At 45.0% G+C, this 21755-nt stretch overlaps 1 protein-coding gene across 3 annotated transcripts; it reads left to right on the forward strand.

The window, feature by feature from the left end:
* Positions 1 to 874: 874 nt before the first annotated feature.
* On the forward strand, positions 875 to 21493 carry TMEM265 (transmembrane protein 265). Of its 3 annotated transcripts, none has more exons than XM_085618453.1 (3): positions 875 to 1009; positions 17728 to 17998; positions 20409 to 21493. In XM_085618453.1, the coding sequence occupies exons 2-3, from the start codon at positions 17786 to 17788 to the stop codon at positions 20559 to 20561; spliced, it is 366 nt and encodes a 121-aa protein (XP_085474579.1). In that variant the 5' UTR covers positions 875 to 1009; positions 17728 to 17785; the 3' UTR covers positions 20562 to 21493. The 3 variants fall into 3 exon arrangements, with proteins under 3 accessions (XP_085474579.1, XP_085474577.1, XP_085474578.1); XM_085618451.1 differs by having other exon boundaries at positions 1002 to 1273; XM_085618452.1 differs by lacking the exon at positions 875 to 1009 and adding an exon at positions 1905 to 2045.
* Positions 21494 to 21755: the final 262 nt, after the last annotated feature.

The raw sequence follows: 21755 nt of genomic DNA on the forward strand, positions 1-21755 counted from the left end.
TGGTGGGGGGCCCTGGTAGTGACGGTGGCCACTCCCAAGGCTGTGGAGGAGTTACAGAGCGATCCAGGGTCTGCACATACCAAGGGGTACAGCATGCAGCAGCACCGCGGGGTGCTAAGCCAGGATACCCAGGGATGTTTAGCGGGTCCCCTGGAAGAACGACGGCGCCCCGTTAACCGAAAGGCGGTTGTGGGTCTGAGCAACCGGGGGCTGCCATGTATGCTCCGCCCACCCATCACGGGGGGCGTGTGAAGCATGTGGACTGGTGGTCCACGGATGGGAGGGGTGGACCCTCCCAATATTTGGTATACACCAGTTGGCGTTGCCATGGTGACTCTAGGCTTATCAGACGGGCAGGCGGCATAGGGCTGGCCTGCCCTGGGATCGCCCGTAAGATAACCCACCTTGTTTGCATATTGGTTATGCTAATAAACCTGCAGCAATATTTCTCCACTTACATTACAGTGTCGTGTGTTTTATTTATGTACTTATGTACTTATGTACTTATGTGCTTTGTGATAACTGTTGCCGATATTGGCACTAAGACTGTGGAGCACTGCTGAGTTCTAACTCACACTGATACAAAATAGTCCCTGGCGCTATAAAAAGAACAAAACCTAAGTTTCAGCTGAAACAAAACCAATTGTTTCGCATATTATATAAAAAATATGAAGCAATAAGTGATAATTTAACTTTGCTATGGCAGACACGCTGTTCAATTAACGCCGTTCTTTTGAGTAAAAGGGGGCCGGCTGAAACTCGCCAGATGCAGAAATATTTCAGGCCTCAGGGTCAATGTCAAACGGCGCTCAGTCGGTTTCTGGATAAGAATAGCTGCTCGCGGTGAGACCGGTTTCCGGCGCTGTGCCAGGCGCGGGCGTCACGCCTGCCGGGGCCCAGATGGGCGTCGGCACCGAGAGTGCGCGGTGACATTTCTGGCCCTGGAATTCACCTAAAATGGGAAGAGCTGGAGGGAGGGGACGGAAGGCATCCAGCTCCGCATTCCCAGGTGAGCGTGTGCGCAGCGCGCTCCGAAGTGCAAACTCCACGGTGGTGTCCCAGTGAGGCCGAGGTTCAACCACTGCCCTGACGCACAGACATGGGTCCCTCTGCAGCCTGTGGCGCGGGACCACCTAGACTCCCATCCCTCCGTGAGAGTCATAGGGCTGGGCCTGGACAGGGGTGGTCTGGAAGGAGCCCCTTGCGCTGCAGGGGCCCGCTTACGCGCCTGGGTTCACCCAGATCTCTGGGACCCCAGGGCGCGCCAGATGTGGTTGGTCTCTATTTTTATCTATTTAATAGGGGGGTTGTAGTGGTGGGGGGAAGAGGGTAGGGCTCCGTTCCACTGTGCTTGGACCACTCCCTGCAAACCGCACGAAAGGAGGAGCTTTTTTAAGGGGCTCCTCTTCAATTATGTGGTTTGACGCGCCTAGTTGGGCCAAAAAGCCCAAACCACTAGAGGCCTGCGGGCCTGAGCCAGCATGGGGAGTCCGGTGCCCCCATCTGCTGCACCTTGCGACGTGTTTCTTTTGTGTGTGTATATGTGTGTGTGTGTGGTGGGGATGGTGCCGAGGCCGTCACCGCATACCTGGCCCGCCGGCCCGCAAGGGAGGCGCACACATTCCACGCATAGAGCCTGCCTGAGTCAGCCTGACATCACCGACTGCGGTGAGAGGCGGAGAACACACCCCAAAATAACCCAGGTGAGACCGAGAGTACAGAGCGCACAGAGAGCGCGAGCCTCCGAGAGAGAAGCACCGTCGGGAAGGAGAGGCTGGCACCGCGCGAGGAGCTGGCACTGTGAGGAACGGGCACTGTGAGGAACGGACCGGACCGGACCACCAGAGTCTTTTAGGGGCTACTAGAGCGACGTCAAGAGACTTACAAGACCTCCTGTCCAACCTCGTGTGCTGGAGCTGCTAAGCGGGTCCCTGGCAGCCAGAGCCCTCCTCTGAGAGGCCACCTGTACACACAGGGCTGCCACCAGAAGGCCACCTCGTGGCAGAATACCGGGGCTCGAACCCCCAAACCCAGCCGCATTTGAGGTAAGAGCGAGCCCTTCCAGACAGCGGTTCAACACAAAATGGTGAGCGGTGCCCTGCAAAATATGTTGAGGTTCAGCACCCCTAGCATTACAGCTTTACCTTATGAGCGTTACCCCTCAACATATTGTTTTTAAATGCCAGTGACGTTATGAAAGTGCTGCCAGCGCATCGGCCTCTCACTTTTACCCACAGCAGGGTTTAACCAGCTAGCATGCCTGTCCCTGGGGAGAGAAAGCCAAGCGGGGTCACTAGGGCGCGGATCCTCCTGCGCGCAGAAGGTTTAGGGGGTGGTATATCCTCGCTGCAGCACCAAGCAATGCTTCTTCCCCGAGGCTACCGCGAGGGGGAGCCAAAATTACACTCTTTCAAGGGGAGGTCGGAGGGGGGATACCTTTCCACGGACATTTGCGGGACAATTGGATCAAAGAGTGCATTTTACTGCCCAATTTTCCAGATAAATTGACACAAAGCAGTGTGTTTTATAGACAGCCCTCAAAGGGCATTTAATGGAATTTCCCACGTTTTTGATTTAGTCTGCAAAGTTCCAATAAATATAACTTATTAGCAGCAAATCGTGCAACTGGTTATATATAAAAAAGTGTGCCAACAGAAAACCACTGAATGCACAGTAGACAGATATTTGTTCCATGTGAAAAAGTGTACCTTTCGGACTTACTGTGACGTACTCCTAAAGTTGAACACAAAAATCCCTATACAGAGGGAATTAATATTGGTTCTTAAATACTGGATTAGATTTAAACTCATTTTTTCGCGGTTTCGTTTAATAATCCGTTACAATCTCAGCGCCAAAAATGTAAGCACCACCAAGAACTGATGTCATGTGTCGGAGTTCTGTCACCACGCGCCCTCTGCCTCCAAAATATATCTTGTGTTAAGAATTCTAGGTCGCGGCCAGTGTTTTTAGGGCGCTCAAGAACTACGAGTGGCGCTTGTGGGCAGTTATGTTAAGTGTACTTGTAAAGCTCACATCTCACCCGGGAGAGTATATTTGCGCTGAGACTTCATTTACTCGGCGAACCCCAGCACCAGACAGCGGAAGTATACTGAGCCAGAGTACACGCTCTCCCAGTATTAAAGCTCCTTCGGTGCTTAATTTGGGCAGGTGCTCGGCACTGGTACTTGTCAACACCGGTGCTTATTACAGTCTGCCACAAGGTGGCGCTGTCTGGCATATTTAGAGATGGCCCCAACAACAGGTACATAATATTTCAATATGCTTTAAAAATAAATGACTATTACCTGCCGCCCAACCATTCTTATAGCTTTGGGGGCCTGAAATAGTCCGAATTGTCACACTTGTAGGAGTGTGATGGTTAGTATGTGTGTTGTTACTATCATTGGCAGCATAGCAGGGGCAATGTGTGGTGCAAGCTGCAGCGCCCTCCAGACGAGAGGCCTGCAACTTTTGATGTTTACAAATTAAGCACTGACTGCACCATGGCTAGGCCAGTCTCTCAAGTGAGCAAAGCATCCAGGCCCAGAATGGCAACAAAAAGCAACGCTGACAAAACTGTTCGATTCAGCATACTCCCTCCCTCTCTTCTCATCCATCTGGACTCTCTGCTCTTCTTCCCCTCTCTCCATCCCCTTTCCTTCCCCATCATCGCTTCCCTCCCCTTCTCTCTGCTTATGGTTCCTGCTGCCATAAAACCCAGAGGGCTGGAGAAAATAACAGGCGCCAACTTGGGCAGCGGGCCTTCATGAAGTGGCCTCCAAAGGCGGCAGCCCTCCAGGGAAATGCCCGCAACGCTGCTGGGAGTGCTGCAGCACTCCCAAACTAGACACCATGGGGTTCAGAAGGCGAACGAGCAACAGAGAGGCCTTCAGATTTAGTTTTTATCTTCTCACGTTTGCTTTGTGTCCAAAGCCAGAGGTCAAGCGTCAGGCAAAGTCTTCTGACAAATTGCCGCACTCGTGAAGCACATTTTTTTTTTAATTCTGAAGAGTGATAGAAACAAAGTTTTTAATGGGATCCAAAAATATAAAGACACGTTAATTGGTGATGTACACATTACAATATTTGCTGAAACCCGATTTCCACACATTATCGTGTGTGCAGTATATAGTTTTAACAGCAAAACTGCATGTCTGTGTCAATTTTGTTACCATTTCATGGAAAATACGCTGTCTGTAAATGACAGTGCGCGACTACACCACTGTGTGATTGTATCATTTGAGGACCCTCGGACAGTAGGACATATCTGTTCGGGAGTCCCAAGGAATAATGGTTCACCGATTGTAGCAAGACCCCTGGCTTATTTTTATCCACCAACGGAACAACAAGATAATGTATGGAGTTGGTTAAGGGACTCAAATTTTGATAGGGGTGGAATAGGACGTGAATTTTTTAGGAATACATATCCTAAAAGATGGGAAAGAGAGGGGGAAGATGGCTGGACTCTAGTACAACGTAGGGCAGGGAGGCCCCAATATGCCAACTCTCAGTATCATAGAGAATGGATGGGCCCACAGTACACTCACCCCTTAATTTCCTGTTACAATAGGTTTAGTGGACTGGAGGACATTGATTGACTTCAAGCATACGGGGAAGGACACAAATCCACACTCTGTCCACTTGTTTCATCTGCTAACTCACCCGTGGCTTTAACAAGTCCCCTTAGGACACCTGATTGTTTATTTGGTTTACTTCCATTATCATCAACTGGTACACAGGGGGGAAATATTATACCAAAAAAAAAACCCTTGGAAGCTCCTGAACCCACATCCAAAGTGGAACATACAAAGCATCAAGAGGTAAACGATCATATTAGTAATAATTTAGAAATATCGAGAAGATTAGGTAAACTTTCATCGGCTGCTAACTGCAGCTCTAATCAAGGCCCTTCTATGGCCAGGATTGTTTCATGGAACGTTGCAGGAGTAGGTTCAAAAATAAGCGACCCCGATTGGAACCTTTATATAAATTCCTTTGAAATATGTGTTCTACAAGAAACATGGGCAACGACACATAGACATAGGGTTGGATATAGAACGTACCAGTTGGCAGCAGTTCCATCAGTAAGAGGTCGTCCATCAGGAGGGCTAATAATATGGGTTAGTGTGTCCATTAATATAGCCATACAGCAATTAAGAACCGATTCATTAGATATACTCGGTTTAAAAATGGTTACCATTGATAATCGGATGATTTATCTTTTTAATATATATAATCGACCATGCCCATCATATAAGGAGTCTCCATGTATTGACCAACTAGAATCAATATTGGATTCGCTGGACCCGGAAACAAGCACGATAATATGTGGGGATATGAACTGCAACTTTGAACCCATCGCTGGAATGAATAAACTGTATGAGGATGAAGATAATGCTAATGGCATACCATCCTTATCTAGCAATGGGACAGTCGCAGGTTCTACCCTAGCCTTCCAAATTACAAGGGTATTGGTTAGTCATGGACTGAGGGCATGTAACGGGCGTTTTCCTTCCGATAGTCCCAAGGCACCTACTTTTACGAGACGTAATTGTCAAAGCTCAATTGATTACGTTATTATTTCCATGGACTTGTGGCCATATATAAGTGACTTGATGGCCAAAGATAGATTTGATAGTGATCACCATTCCTTGGAAGTTAGCTTTACAAAGAGCTTAATGCTGGGTCAGGAAGTAGATGAGGGAGGACATCAACCTGTTCCAGATAATGTTATATTAAGTAACAACCGTCGGTCTGTTAAATGGGCATACATACTGGGACAAGAAGATCTAGTGGCAAATATTTATAATTGCCTTACTAATGTATTCGATATCTATAATCCCTCCGAAAGCGAACCTGGTTTATTTCTTAAATTACATAAAGAGTTCTTTAATGAATTATTAGAACTCATGACTAGAAGACCAAAAAAAGGAATGGGTGCAGTTAAGCTGCAGCCTACAGGCAAACCATGGTTTAATAAAGAATGTCGGAAAGCAAAATCAGCTTTGATAGACTCGGTTAAAAGTAAAAACGCTATGGTAATTAAAGAAAATAGGAAATTATATAATAAGGCGCTGGTTAATGCAAAGTGTTCATGGGACGAGGAATTATGGTCCGACATGCTGACGGCAGCTAAAATGAAGGACCAAAAGTTATTTTGGGAAACAGTGGTCAAGGGTAAACAAAGAGAGAAAGGTTCGAGAGAAGTTTATCTCAATGAAGCAACCTGGATAGACCATTTCACGAACCTGTACGCCGCCCAAGGGACTGTTAACACAGCACAGGAAGATCATGCTATGTTGCCTACAGAGGCTGAATCTACACTTATAGTTTTTGATTTGGTGGAAACAAAATTAGCTATCAACTCTGTTAAATATGGGAAAGCTCCTGGGCTGGACAAAGTACCAGGTGATCTGTTCAAGCATGAACTAGATGTCTGGGTTCCCTACCTTAATCATCTGTGTAACATTGTTGCCGCCGGGGAGTCAATTCCGGACACATGGAACGGGGCGGAAATCATTACTATTTTTAAAAAGGGCGATAGAAGCAATCCTGCTAACTATCGTCCCATAAGTCTTTTAGATATTACCCAAAAAATGTATGCTAGGCATATACTCAACCGCATAAATACCTGGTTGGAAGAAGAACAAATTTTAACGAAATATCAGGCAGGTTTCAGAGTAAAAACAGGAACCATCGACCAAGTCTTAAGGCTCTGTTGTCTGTATTGGAAATATGTTGTTATTCGTAAAGGTCATTTGTATGTGGCATTCGTAGACTTACGGGCCGCATTTGACCTTATACCGCGAGATCTTTTATGGGAATCATTGAAATCCGAGGGGCTCCCGCTAGGCCTACTAAAATTGGTTATTGGATTACATATGGACAATTATGCAAAGGTGAGGTGGGGTCCTACTGGGGAACTTACAAAAGCAATCCCCATAAAAAGAGGAGTACGCCAGGGATGTGTACTGGCACCAACCCTATTCTCCCTGTTTGTCAACGATATACCATCTTACATGGAGTGTAGTGAAAACGACGCTCCAAGACTAGGGGGTGAACGGGTTTCTTCCCTTTTGTTCGCAGATGACACCATTCTCATTTCCCAAACACCACGGGGCCTTCAAAATTTGTTAAATAGATTCCAGTCGTACTGTTCCTTGAAGGGCTTAGAAATCAATGCAAAAAAGACGAAATACATGGCACTGAGCCCACACAGGAACTTCAAGAAAAATTTAATGTTAAATGGACAGAAGCTTGATTATGTGCAGAATTTTATATATTTAGGTGTCTCTATAGACTCTTCCTTAGCTTGGAGACCGCAGCTAGAAAAGAATAAGATCATCTTTAAACAAAACTGTTTACCAATTCTTAAGAGACATAACGAATGTTTGAATAAGGCAGTGACCCCTGCGATAGAGATTTTTAAGTACAAAGTCCAATCAGCAGTATTGTATGGGGCGGAAATTTGGGGTCCTGTATGTAGACATACATTTCAAAATCTTGAGAATAAGTTCCTCAGGGGGATGATAAAAATACCTACAAATACCCCTCTTATACCACTTCTTTTGGATCTAAACCTGAAACGTACAGATCAACACGCAATATTAAGACCATTATTGTTGTGGGTTAGATTGTGGACAACCCCAGAACTAGTTAATTACAAGAATGGCTTAAAAGAAGTCATGGATCTCGATGATTGCAATAAAGTTTATTGGTTTAAGCATGTAAGAATTTGGTTAGGTACGATTGGATTAGCCCATTTCTGGAATGATCCTGAGGCTATGAATTCGTGCTCCAAGAAAATTGTCAAATTATCCTTCTGGTCACATGTGAGCTACGAACTAGTATATGCAAGAATTCATGGACCGCTAACTGAAAATTTCTTATTGTTTAAGGATGTTGCTTCCTTTGAACCATTTTTAGACGAGATCCATCCGCCCCTATCAAAAACCTTGTACATAAAATTTAGATATGGTATCCTTAGAACTAAGGCCTTTGAAAAAAGTTGGGCGAAATCAGGAAGTGATCTCTGTCCTTCTTGTATTCATGGTACTAAGGAAGATGATTTACACATACTTCTATTCTGCTCCAGCTATGTAATACCAAGGAAAAAGTGGATAGTACCACTATGCCATAAAATAGGCTCTAGATCCTATAAGGAGGCTGGCAGAATTTTAAAAACTGACACCAGCCAAGTGATAGTTTTTGGAGTTAGTAGGTTTCTTCTTGCTGCTAATTTTATTAGAATAAAGTTGGGTCTACATCTTTAAAAAAAAAAAAAAAAAAAAAAAAGATAAATCGAGGAGATACATTATTCGAATTTTTAAAAAAAAAAAAAAAGAAAAAAAAAAATATATATATATAACATGATACTATAACATGTCATTGTTGTTTCATCATTTTCCAACTAGGTATATGTGGTTGTTGCTTTTTATGAATTTCATACGAATTTTTAAGAATTCCTTTTATATAAAAAATGCTCTAGCGGTCACTGATTTAATACTATTTTAAAAGTTCTTAAAGTATATTTATTGTTAAATTGTATTTTAACTTTGTAAATTTTCCGCCCGGGCAAAATGTGTTTAACAAAAATTATGAAATTAGTTATTGTATACATGGACGCTATGGATATATATGTATAGGCTAGCTTATTATTTAATGCTATTCTTATTATTATATATTTTTTTTTTTTTTCTCTTTTGATTGTGCTAACAAATGTCAACACGTAAGATAACAAATGTTCTATTGCTCTTTTATGACACAAATGTGTCGAAATAAAGATTTAAATGAATGAATGATGTCATGTGTCGGAGTTCTGTCACCACGCGCCCTCTGCCTCCAAAATATATCTTGTGTTAAGAATTCTAGGTCGCGGCCAGTGTTTTTAGGGCGCTCAAGAACTACGAGTGGCGCTTGTGGGCAGTTATGTTAAGTGTACTTGTAAAGCTCACATCTCACCCGGGAGAGTATATTTGCGCTGAGACTTCATTTACTCGGCGAACCCCAGCACCAGACAGCGGAAGTATACTGAGCCAGAGTACACGCTCTCCCAGTATTAAAGCTCCTTCGGTGCTTAATTTGGGCCGGTGCTCGGCACTGGTACTTGTCAACACCGGTGCTTATTACAGTCTGCCACAAGGTGGCGCTGTCTGGCATATTTAGAGATGGCCCCAACAACAGGTACATAATATTTCAATATGCTTTAAAAATAAATGACTATTACCTGCCGCCCAACCATTCTTATAGCTTTGGGGGCCTGAAATAGTCCGAATTGTCACACTTGTAGGAGTGTGATGGTTAGTATGTGTGTTGTTACTATCATTGGCAGCATAGCAGGGGCAATGTGTGGTGCAAGCTGCAGCGCCCTCCAGACGAGAGGCCTGCAACTTTTGATGTTTACAAATTAAGCACTGACTGCACCATGGCTAGGCCAGTCTCTCAAGTGAGCAAAGCATCCAGGCCCAGAATGGCAACAAAAAGCAACGCTGACAAAACTGTTCGATTCAGCATACTCCCTCCCTCTCTTCTCATCCATCTGGACTCTCTGCTCTTCTTCCCCTCTCTCCATCCCCTTTCCTTCCCCATCATCGCTTCCCTCCCCTTCTCTCTGCTTATGGTTCCTGCTGCCATAAAACCCAGAGGGCTGGAGAAAATAACAGGCGCCAACTTGGGCAGCGGGCCTTCATGAAGTGGCCTCCAAAGGCGGCAGCCCTCCAGGGAAATGCCCGCAACGCTGCTGGGAGTGCTGCAGCACTCCCAAACTAGACACCATGGGGTTCAGAAGGCGAACGAGCAACAGAGAGGCCTTCAGATTTAGTTTTTATCTTCTCACGTTTGCTTTGTGTCCAAAGCCAGAGGTCAAGCGTCAGGCAAAGTCTTCTGACAAATTGCCGCACTCGTGAAGCACATTTTTTTTTTAATTCTGAAGAGTGATAGAAACAAAGTTTTTAATGGGATCCAAAAATATAAAGACACGTTAATTGGTGATGTACACATTACAATATTTGCTGAAACCCGATTTCCACACATTATCGTGTGTGCAGTATATAGTTTTAACAGCAAAACTGCATGTCTGTGTCAATTTTGTTACCATTTCATGGAAAATACGCTGTCTGTAAATGACAGTGCGCGACTACACCATGCTTTAGTGGCATATTCGAGCTTCAGAATACAGCACCAGCTGCATACTAGCTCATTGCCTCTCTCCTGTTAAATTGAGGTTGTTCCTTCCAACACCATTGGAAATGCCAGGTGGCATACATGGCTGCCACAATGGCCTGCCACAGACCAGTTGGGTCTCGTGCGTGAGGCACGGAGAGCTCGAGGGACCCACGTCACACCCCTCACGCTTAGGACGTTTCTGAGGGACAGGAAGTACCCGGGCGTAAGGCGGTGGTACCTCATGCACATCGCGTCACTTCTGGGGGCATCGTATTTTCTGGAAGATGCCTTGTGGTAGGCGATGGGGCGACAGGCGCCGTGTTCAAACATAGTATCTAGAAGGGCTGTTATATTTTTGGGGCTTTTCCTCATTCTTTACCGAATGGGACCGTTTCACCGTCAACGCAAACGTCTGTCAGTCTGGCGTGGATCGAGTGTTTCGTATCGGGCGCCGTTTTTGTTTACATTTACATAAATTACGGCGTAGAATAGGTTATTGTTCCTGGTTACACCCGCCCCAGCTGCTGATGTTTTACATTTCTCCCTTTTTAGAACGGGTTGTACAACCTTTGGTTTTGAGTGTACATAGGTTAAAAATTGCGGGTTTTTTTCTTAGAAGATGCGCCCAAAACCCCTCTCCCCTCTTCCCCCCCCCCAAAAAAAATATCTATAGTTCTGTATGAGTAAGAAACACGGGCAGAGGGAGCTTCAGCTATAGTTCTGTAGGCGTAAGAAACACGGGCAGAGGGAGCTTCAGCTATAGTTCTGTAGGAGTAAGGAACAGGGAGAGGGAGCTTTGGGTATAGTTCTGTAGGAGTAAGGAACAGGGAGAGGGAGCTTTGGGTATAGTTCTGTAGGAGAACGGAACACGGAGAGGGAACTTTGGGTATAGTTCTGTAGGAGTACGGAACACGCAGAGGGAGCTTTAAGTGTAGTTCTGTAGGACTAAGGAACACGGGCAGAAGGAGCTTTGGGTATAGTTCTGTAGGAGTACAGGGCACGGAGAGGGAGCTTTGGGTATAGTTAGGAGTAAGGAACACGGAGAGGGAGCTTTTGCTATAGTTCTGTATGAGTAAGGAACACGGAGAGGGAGCTTTGGGTATAGTCCTGTAGGAGTAAGGAACACGGAGAGGGAGCTTTCGGTACAGGTGTGGCGCAGCAGCAAGGGTGCCTGACTCCGGACTAGGGGTTCACGGTTCGATCCCCTGCCCCTGCGCCGGTGGCAGGTCAGCCCAGCACCATGTGACTCTAGGCAATAGCTCGCTTAATCTTCCCGAGGGACCCCAGCGCCGGGACCCCACTTCGGAGGTAGCTGTTGCTTTACAAATACTGGTATTTCATTTCATAGTTCTGTAGGAGTAAGTTACACGGGCAGAGGGAGCTTCAGCTATAGTTCTGTAGGAGTAAGGAACAGGGAGAGGGAGCTTTGGGTATAGTTCTGTAGGAGTAAGGAAAAGGGACAGGGGAAGCTTTAGATGAGAATGATTAAACTCTATAACACCTCTTATCTACCACACATAGAAATTGTCACAATGTTGATAAAATATTCTTAATCTCAAGTATCACTATTCCTTATACTATCTATGATGCTTTCTTGTTCATAATTTGCAAAGTGAGTCAAAAACACAATTTCGTTCCACCCCCTCCCAGACTGTTCACTAAAGCACTCTTCTCCAGGGCACACTGCACACCATGCTCCAACACAACCCATTAAGACAGAACTTCCTAGAAAACACAGGAAAATTAAGCCATTAACTGACTGTTATGGCATCTGAAAGAACCCACTGCCACCAGTCGGCGTATACACACATACGCATGTGCGGGCAGTGGTCTGGCCTAGTAACTCACAAGGTGCATGAACAATTTGGTACAACCCGGGCTTCCCACCCACGTCTCGCCCACCGAAACACCAAGAACATTCATCCACAGGTCAGTGAAGTTGTCACAGTCACCTAAGAGAGAAAGAGCCTACAGACCCATTCACAAGGTGGAGCAGAATCCTGTATGCGATGAAAACCTGGAAACCGTAAGAAAGTAATTCACAACCAAATAAACAGCTCTGGTTCCTTAACCCTGGCAGATTGTACCCTACACAAATGCCAATAGCATTACACAACTGGTTAGCCTGTGTGGCCTAGCAATAGAAACCTCTATCTCAGCTTTGGAATGGTAGTGGTACCTTAGGGAACCAAAGCATCAATGTGATGGCAGAGGAGAGATGCATACTGCCGAGGTTGCCATACCTCTGTCTACTTGCGACATAGTTCATTCTAGGTCCCCGCTTCACCCTGGCCGCCTCAGTACTTTTGTTCCCCGTGTCTATCCCAGTTGAATTAATTTGTTTTTTGTGATTAGGCCCCAAGCTGCTTGGGTTATTCTGTTCACTGATAGATAACTGTTCATGTTTAAGAGGGGTTGGACACATGCTGGCACTTATGTTATGTGTCAGATTTTGAACTGGGTAAAGTTTTGATGGGGGGGTTAGTCGATAATATGGGTGCTTTGCCTTGTGAGAACACAAATCAGATACTGGAAATAAACTTATGCTGAAAATAACATATTTGTGAGCTGAACACCCACGAGCGGCCTCAAGGTCTCAGGGTGAAGAACTGCAGCTAACTCAGCATTTCATCCTTCTACTTTGAAAAAACATGAACATCCATTAAGTTGGGTCAAAATATTATTGGTGCCTGTTAGTGGGCGCCTTGAATCATTGAACGTTCATTTGTAGCGCATGCAACTTAAATAACAATTATTTTATACTTTTATGTGATTCATAAAACCTGAATAAAATGCATTAAAATGTGGGCTTTAAGCGTGCTTAATGAGAAACGTAATGTATGTAAAATGGTACTAGAACATTTGTCCTCAGTTTTTAGGTCTCACCTAGGCAATGCATGCACTGTCTCTTCGAGATATGCTGTATCTACTCTGCTGGCTTATAGCACGCCCATCGCGTTTTATGTGTTCCTTGTGTGCCCTTCGCAAATCCTTACTTTGTGGTGAATCGTCTATATTTGTCCCTCTTCTTGTTTTATTCCCTCAGAAGAAGCCTGGCCCTATTACACGTGTCTTTCCCTTCTGGCTATTTATGTTAGTTTCGGCGCAATATTCTTGTTGATAGCCCCAGCTCGTGTTTTTCCGAATGTTCTGTTTGTTGGCTTTCTGCAGCAAATGCGCTCAGCTGACAGTATTTTTATTTTCCAACTACACACTGTATTTTTAATTTATAAACACACAGGTTACCTCAATTGCCTCGACCCTGGTTTTTGGAATGTTGTGTATTTTGTCTTTCTGAAACAAACGCACTCCGCTGACGGCATTTTTAATTTAGAAACACACACAGTATTTTTTTCTTTTTGCAAACACATTTTTACTTTTTAATATATGCATGTCTCTGGCTTTTGTTTTTTAATTAGCACTCGGATTATTCCGATATTGGGATGGTTGAGGAAAATAAATATTACAGGTCTTCAATGCTCATGCCAAACAGCCCTCGATCGCGCCTTGCTCCAAGGTTTTGCCTTTAGATCGAATTGTTCTGCACTTTTGTTCCCATCTGTTCAGGCATAAAATCGCTTGTGCACCTCTTTCACAAGCCCTTTAGTTTGGGAGAAGGGGGATGTATAGGAGAGGTGATCACTGAAGCATTGCTGCAGAGGAAGTGAATGTTAAAATGTATGTTCTTAAATGCACACATACCGTGGATTTTTTCTCTGCACTTTTTTTTTTTACTCGTAATGATACTCCTTTATTAAGCAGCAAACCCAATTAGGAAGTTGTGAAATCTGGAAATTGAAACCTATTTCTAGCAGCGGGTTTCCGCCTCCAGAGAGACAAAGGATTACTGTAAGCCATAACAAACTCAAAACAAACGATGATTGTGCACTTTTAATAAGAAAGTAGCTTAGGAAATCACATTCCAGCTGGCTGATACCTTAAAAAGCACACCGGCGTGCTTCTTCTCTCTTGTGCCCACGGTTGGGGCTTGCAAACTCCAAAGCTGTGGGTCTGTTGTATGCACGCACGGTTGGACATGCTTAGATTTAGTCCCCCTGGTAATTCTGTTCTCCCCCTTCAAGCAGCTGTTGACTAACATGAATATGGCCTTGGTGTAGGAGACACTATACCAAGATGAGACAGAATGTTATTGAAGAATAGGCTATACGTGATGTCGGCATCACCCATCAGTGCTATAAGGATTTGTTCTATTGTTAAAATAAAGATGTATCATGTTTGTCTGCCATGTTTATTTTTTTTGTTTTATTTTTTACTTGCTTGTCCCATAAAACTGAATGAAAAGATCTGAATTTTGGATATAAACTGACGTTTGATTTCTTAGAAAAGATCTAGAGCTTAAATTGTTGATTGTGGAACCAGTTGGCTTGGGTTTTAATCCTTACTCTCTCACTTGACTACATTGGATCATTTTTGACAAATCCGGTAATCTTCATTAATGGGAATCCTATCTGAATAGTCTGAAGAAGATGCGGAATAAAGAGAATCTCTCCACTCGCCTGGGCACCTTATGGCATACCTGGATGCTTAGCGTGATACTTAACACCACACAACTCCACACCACACAATTCACAGTCACAGAATTCAACACCACCCAACATAATTTACCCCACATAATGTCACTCAATGCCACATTACTCAACTCCACAATATTACACTGTAGTCAATACCACATAAATACACCCCTCATAAAACCACTCTGTCGCATAGCAACAATCCACATAAAAACACTTCACACCATGCCACATAATTCCAATCATAATTTCACTCAATGCGACACAGTTCAACGCCATACAATTCAACCCACACACATTTCCATTCCACACCAAATAATTCGACAAAAAACCACATACTTGAACTCACCAACACAATTACGCAACACACCACATACATCCAATCCACTCCACAGAATTCCACATCATACCACAAAATTCAACAGCACACCACATCAGTAAACTTCACTACATACCACTCCACAACACAAAATTCCATTCCACCTAATTACACTCCATGACGCTCATACCCTCTCCACATAATTCCAGAACACTCAATACCACATAATTGCTATCCACATAATTCCACTGCACACCATGCCATATTATTCCGCTTCACAAATCTACTCCACACCACACAATTCTACGTCCCACATTTCCACAACTGACCATTCAAATTCAATCCACATAATTCCACTCCACACCACATACATCCACCCCATTCCATAACACATGGGTAAAAGACATTGTCATTTACACCAATATCTCTACCTATTTCAAAAGCGAAACCTAATGGCTTTGCCAATGCTTGTTCGAACAATTGGGTTAAATATTTGCACTTCTGGAGAACGTGAGTTGGGAATCGTTATGGTATGCCTATTTTAACTGTAGCAAGCTCCTGGAGACAGCTTTATTCAAATGACTTTCTCTTGTGCCTGATACAAAGCAACATTGGTTATGAGCAAATGTAACGCAGTAATTGAGCCCCCACGAAAAGTGCACTTGTATGTGCTACCACAAGTAGACCAGGGATAAATCAACACAGGGAGTTTTATTGGAGGTGGGGGGAGCACATGGAGCGCAGAGGACCCAAGGCGTTTTCCTTCGGGTAGGAGTACACAGTGGAGGAAGCAACACAGAGCTTATAGGGAAGGAGAGGTGTTTCTGGGGAATCACCGGAGGAAGCGAGGAACCAGAATCAGGGGGGAAGCATAGGAAGAAGAGAGCAACACGGAGCACAGGGGGCTGCGGCAGTTTTTGCAGGGCAAGAAAACCACACGAAAATGGCGGGGTAAGGGGGGAGAAAAGCTCACGAAGGAGAGAACTTGAAAATACATGCACTCTTATTGAGTGATTAACCTAAAAGAAAAAAGTAGTTCTCTTAAATTGAGCAGTGTAAGAACACAAGTAAAGAGTGCTCCAGATGAGGTACATACACAAGATGGACAAGGCACTTCAATGATTAGGAAGAAAACGAGCGAGAGTGAGAAAGTCAACCAATTGTCAGGGGGGTAGATTCGGGGGGTGTTTGGGATGTTACACCCCCCTTAATAAATGTACTTTCTGATAAATAGTTGGGTACAGGTGCTTTCAGTCGGGTATGGAGAGATGTCTGCTGGATTTTCATCTGGAACTTTTACATACACACATATACAAACGCACACACTCTTTCCCTCTGTTTTGAAAGTCCATAAAAATCATATATTTTTTTCAAAATATTCTGTTTTCTCGCACTTATTACTCCTGCCAATCCGCATTCCTCACCCTTTTCACTGTCCGTTAGGCCCTCTCATACACCGCGCTTGCCTTGTAATGTTTTTAAACATTATATGCCAGCGTGATTGTTGGAAAACATGAAGCTCGCACCCTCCAGTCTTACTGACCAAGCCACGCCTCTGCTAATGGTAAACATAGGTGGCCTGGTAGCCCACTGTAAGTTCACAATAGGTTTTTCACAACTGTACTGCTTGCGCTGTCCGGTAGGCTCGACATATCTATTGTTATTAGCCCTCTGTAGCCCCCTTGCAGTTGGTGTCAGTAAGGCACTTTGAATGTTTTAGTGCTTTATATGGTTATTTTACAGATGAATACAGCAATGCACGCTGCAAAAATGGCAAAACTAAATTGTATCCAGATAGTAATGTGAGCATCATACACCAAGAGATATGCACAGGAAGGCAAGTCTACTTTCTTGAAGACCACCAGACGCCTCTCAGTGACCCCCGGATGGTCCTAGAGCACCATGAATAGGGAGGTTGTACATGTAGCTGAGAGGCCTCGGACTACTGAAATACTAAGATGAATGTGAGGTTTGTTGTGACAGATCTGTGAGTGCGAAACCTGTAAACTGGAGACTGACTTAAAAACAGGTAAGCGGTGAAACGCTAGTGGCAATAACTCGGCGGGTTTTCAGTCCATGTTGTGTTTTTTGCCCTCAGTGTCACTCTAGGCAGAAGCCAGACATTCCTCCCATCACTTATTTTTGTTTTTCTCACTGAGATTACCTACGTGTGATAGGTATGCCTAGACGTTGGTCCCTTGCTCACTCTACCATTAGACTCGAGCTCTTCCTCTCTGCTGAGGTGCAGCTAGGCCGAAGCCAGTCGGGGTTGCTTGTGTTCCCATTTAGAGGTGATCTGGCTTAATAGTACAGGATCTACTGTTCGATTGGAACAGGATCAAGTCTGATTTGCATATATCTGGTCTCTCTCTGGGATGGTATTGAGGCACAAAAACGATGGGCTGGTAAGTGGCCCTAAGTGATTATCATTGGTTGAGATGAATTCAAAAATTTTGCTCATCACTTTTTTCTTTTTTCTCAGTAACCTGAGTATGGTCGGTAAATAAGTGCTGCTAGCAGACTTTAGGAGTGACTGTGGCTAATGGTGGGGGCTGGGCTCTTCCTACGTCTACTCTAATGAGCATCATCCCTACTACTCCAGTCTGCAGCTCTTCTCCTTTGTGGTTTCTGATGTTCTCCTGTATAGTTTATCCTCTCCTTGATGATCCTCTTGAAGCTAATTTGGCATCTCACCCTCTTTCATTACTCCAGTTCTAACCCAGGTTTGTGCCACTCCGGTTGCAAGACGCTCCACCCTATTGCCGCAGTGATGGACTCCAACGTCACCCTACCAGGAAATGGTCATGCAACACCGCTCCCCACTGAGGAGGAAAATGTCCTGATCTCCCCTGGGTCCCCAGATGCCACCGGATCCCAGGAGCCGCAGCACTGCACCAAGCATGGTCCGCGCAACCTTGCCATCACCAGTATTATCTGTGGCTTCTCCTGCATAGGCATTGTAGCCCTCATCTATGCAATGAAGGTAAGCTCGCTGATCTGTGGGTGGCAGTATCTTGAAGCCTCAAGTCTGATTCTAAAGGAAGAGGTTCACTTTTGACCACACGAAGACAGGCTCTCTCTTGACCTTGTGAGCATGGGGTTTCACCTGACCCTTGAGAACAGTTTCACTGCTCACTAGATAGAGATGCTTCAACCAACCCTGTATGCATGGGGGCAGGTGCTGTGAACTCGGGTAAACTCCTGCCTCTGTGGGCTTGGCTGCACCCCTGAACATGTGAGAGTGGGCGGGTTCACCTGTCTCTGTGGGAAGGCGTGGGTTTATCCCTTCAAAAACATGCAGTTTGCACTATTCCCACGAGAAGCGTTTTCCAACCATTCCATGTGACAATATTCACACTAGATCCTCTCAGATCAAGTTCGACCTTGACGCCAGATACTGAGTCACTCTTGAACCCCTAAGACAACCCCGCTTTAGTGCTCTAAAGAACAAGCCCATCTGTGGCCGCAAACCCGAGAGAGAGGTTGCCCCCTGATTTGAAAGACAATAGCCACACCTGGACCTCCAAAAAACGGGTTCATGTCTGACTTGGTGAGAGTCGTTTCATCCTGAGCCTGTGCGAAACTGTTCACACGTGTGATTCCATTCAAAACGAGGAAAGGTCACCCCAGAACCCTGGTTGCAATGCCTCAGATACGTCCTTTTATGGTTTAAAAAGTCCAGAGAAAAGCCAAATAGAACAGGTCACCCTACAACCCTGACGGCAATGCTTAAGATGAGTCCTTTTATGATTTAAAGTCCAGAAAATGGCCGAATATTAGAACAGAAAGTAAAATAACTCAATAGATTGCATTATGTTTAAATGATGACTTCCAGATTTGGAAGCTTAATAGAAGTATGTTGAAAGCGAGACATGCTCTGTTTTCCCCTTTCATGTCTCCCTGACTCTATCCCATCCTTCCCTGAAGTCCAAGTGCCGACTGGGGGCTCTTACAAATCTCATATCTGCTCTGCCTTCTAGTATGCTATTAGAAATCAATTATATACACCAGGAGCTTCAGCCTAGCACCTCAATTAACTTTTACCTTTATATTTTTGTTGTTGCTGTGTCTGGAGACCACCTTTCCGACAAGCATGAGTGGGTGGTAGTGCTTGAGAACAGTAGCAGGTGCATTCTATGCTGAGCACCGGGCAAGCCACGTGTTTGGAGCAGGGGCATAGCTTCAGGGAGGGTGTGTGGGGTGTTACACCCCCCCTAATAAATGTATTATTCAGTAAATAGTTGGGTACAGGAGCTTTCAGTCGGGTATGGCAAGGTGTCTGTCGGTATTCACCTGGAATTTTTAAATACTCACTGAGGCAAAACACACACCTATGTTTGAAGGTCTTAAAACATGGATATTTTACAAAATACTGTTTGAATTATCCCTCACAATCCGCACTCCTTTCCCTTTCCATTAATCCTTAAGCCCCCCTCAAGCGCTGCTTTTCATATATAATTAACATGATATTATAGCCTGAGTGTCGGGAAATCTGAAGCTCCCCCCCCCCTCCCTCCCGCCCCGCCTTACTGGCCAAGCTACGCCACTGGTTTGGAACTATCACCTCCACAAATCAAGGATGATACAAGAGCTGAAGATGTGTTGTGTTTTTGTTTGATTGGAGGCACATTTGAGGAGTTTGACAGGCAAGTGGAGAGCTGAGCAGGAGTCGTGGATCCTGACCTTCTTGACCTGAATTAGTGATTGGGATCTGTCCTCGCCTCTTGTTTTTCTCAGGGTTGCATCGTTGGCCAAGCCCAAATTATAGGCAGACCCGAGATGACATTAGGGGAAAAAAATCCTACTCATCGTTTGCCACCCAGAGTAGATGTAGGACACTCCTAGGATAGAAAAGCCCTCTTGGAGGGTTGAGACGCCCCTTCCTGATCGGGGAGGGAGAGTGGATACTTCACTAGTGCGAGTGGGCCACCAGGACAACGAAAGTCCACAAGAGCGAAGAGCAATATTATTGAGTATACGTACCGTGTGTGTAGATCTGTACTTAGCTTTCCATAGAGTCATTGTTGGGTTTGGTTGCATTTTGCCCTGCGGCTGTACATAAGCATCTGAATATGGCACACAGACAGCTTGCGAGAGAGTTTCATTAAGGAGACACACAATAGGGAGTTTTCTCAGCCCATTAACCAGAATGGAAGCACGTCACCCCAATATTTTCTCAGATATCTGAGTACACAAATGAAATAACTAACAGTTCTGCCATGACTCATTTTGGTTTCCAATCATGCACAGGCTGTCAACAGACCTGCTTTGAACCTGCTTATTCATCTGATGCTGTGCGCGTGAAAGCCTGATGTGATTATTCAGTTTTTCTTTGTTGTTTGCTGTGGGGGATCATTGTCAGATCTCAAATTTCTTATTGTTTTTTGTTTCAGGCAGAGGGGACCGGCGATCTGGAGGCAGCTAGGACCATGAGGCGTAAATCCCGCCGGTTGTCCATCCTCAGCATCATCCTATGGGTGGGCACATTGATCATTCTGCCACTCTTTCTTGGGTTCCTCTCCTATGTGGTTGCGCAGGCCGAGTGAGGTTGGTGCCATAACAGCTGATCAGCACTGCCTTTTTGGGTGCCTGCGGAGCCCTGGTGTTGTCACTGTGGAGTACCCCTGCTCTCACTTCGCTAGGCTCTTTGCCACTGATGGCTCAGAACCCTTGCATGCCAGAAAAGTCAGTTGGCTGTTGATGCCTTGCAGCATTTTTGCCTGGCTGGTGGATGTTATCCATGCTTCACAGAGCCCATGCTTGCTTGGATGTGTTGGCAAGAGAGCGGGACCCAAAGTGCCAGGACTCCGAGGAGGACCAAACTTTTGCAGAACTGATTTCTTTGAACGATTGGCCATCGGAGCCTGAAGTGACTACCTCAAACCAGATGCACTTTCAAACCATTTCATGCCTTGGAAGGGCAGAGGATTTCCCTCACCAGTATCCCCAACTGCCCCCAGGCCCACAAAGGGTTACGTAGCACACTTTGGAATCAAGGCCAATATATAGTCTGAACCTGGCCACACGCTCCTAGCTATTCCATTTTACACAAGACCAACATAAGACTCAGAGGAGACGGGCTCTGGACCCACAATTTGACAATTTGGCGTTGTTTGGTGACCAATATCCAGATGTGCCACAAGCAGTCTGCACAGAACACTCCAGTTACAGAACTTCATCCAGTTTGAGAGACAGTTGGAGGCAAATGTGGGGATTTTGAAGGAAATTACTAAAAATAAATTGACTGTATGGAGTGAGGCGCAAAAAACACATAAGCCAAACACGACAACTGGTAACAGTTTACCAAATAGATTACCTTCCCCTTCCAAAATAAGAACTGCTAGCGACCAAATGTTGTCACAGAAGGGTGAAACGCTCCTTGTATCGTGGGATAGGTGCTCATGTACTTGCTCACTCAGTGGTTCTTTTTCAGTTTACAGTGTACAGTTTTTAATATATTTATTTTGTTTCATTTGAACAGCTGTGCTTTGCCTCTTTTTATTCGAAAGAACGCAGTAAAGCGTACGTTTCTCTGAAATCGGTGTCTGGCTCAAAGGTCGCTGTGGAGGCGTGGCGCTGTACGTTCGGAATAAGCTTGGATAATATTTAACTCATTTCCGGTTTACGTTAAAAATGCGCGCGGCACGTTGAGGCTTGCTGGGCCACCTACACGAGCCATGGGCGGAGGGAGGGGGGCGGTGTGAGTGATAGTTATGCGGGTTTTCTGGTTTCAGTTTGTA

The sequence above is a fragment of the Triturus cristatus genome, chromosome 7 (assembly GCF_964204655.1).
Source record: "Triturus cristatus chromosome 7, aTriCri1.1, whole genome shotgun sequence".
Lineage (NCBI taxonomy): Eukaryota > Metazoa > Chordata > Amphibia > Caudata > Salamandridae > Triturus > Triturus cristatus.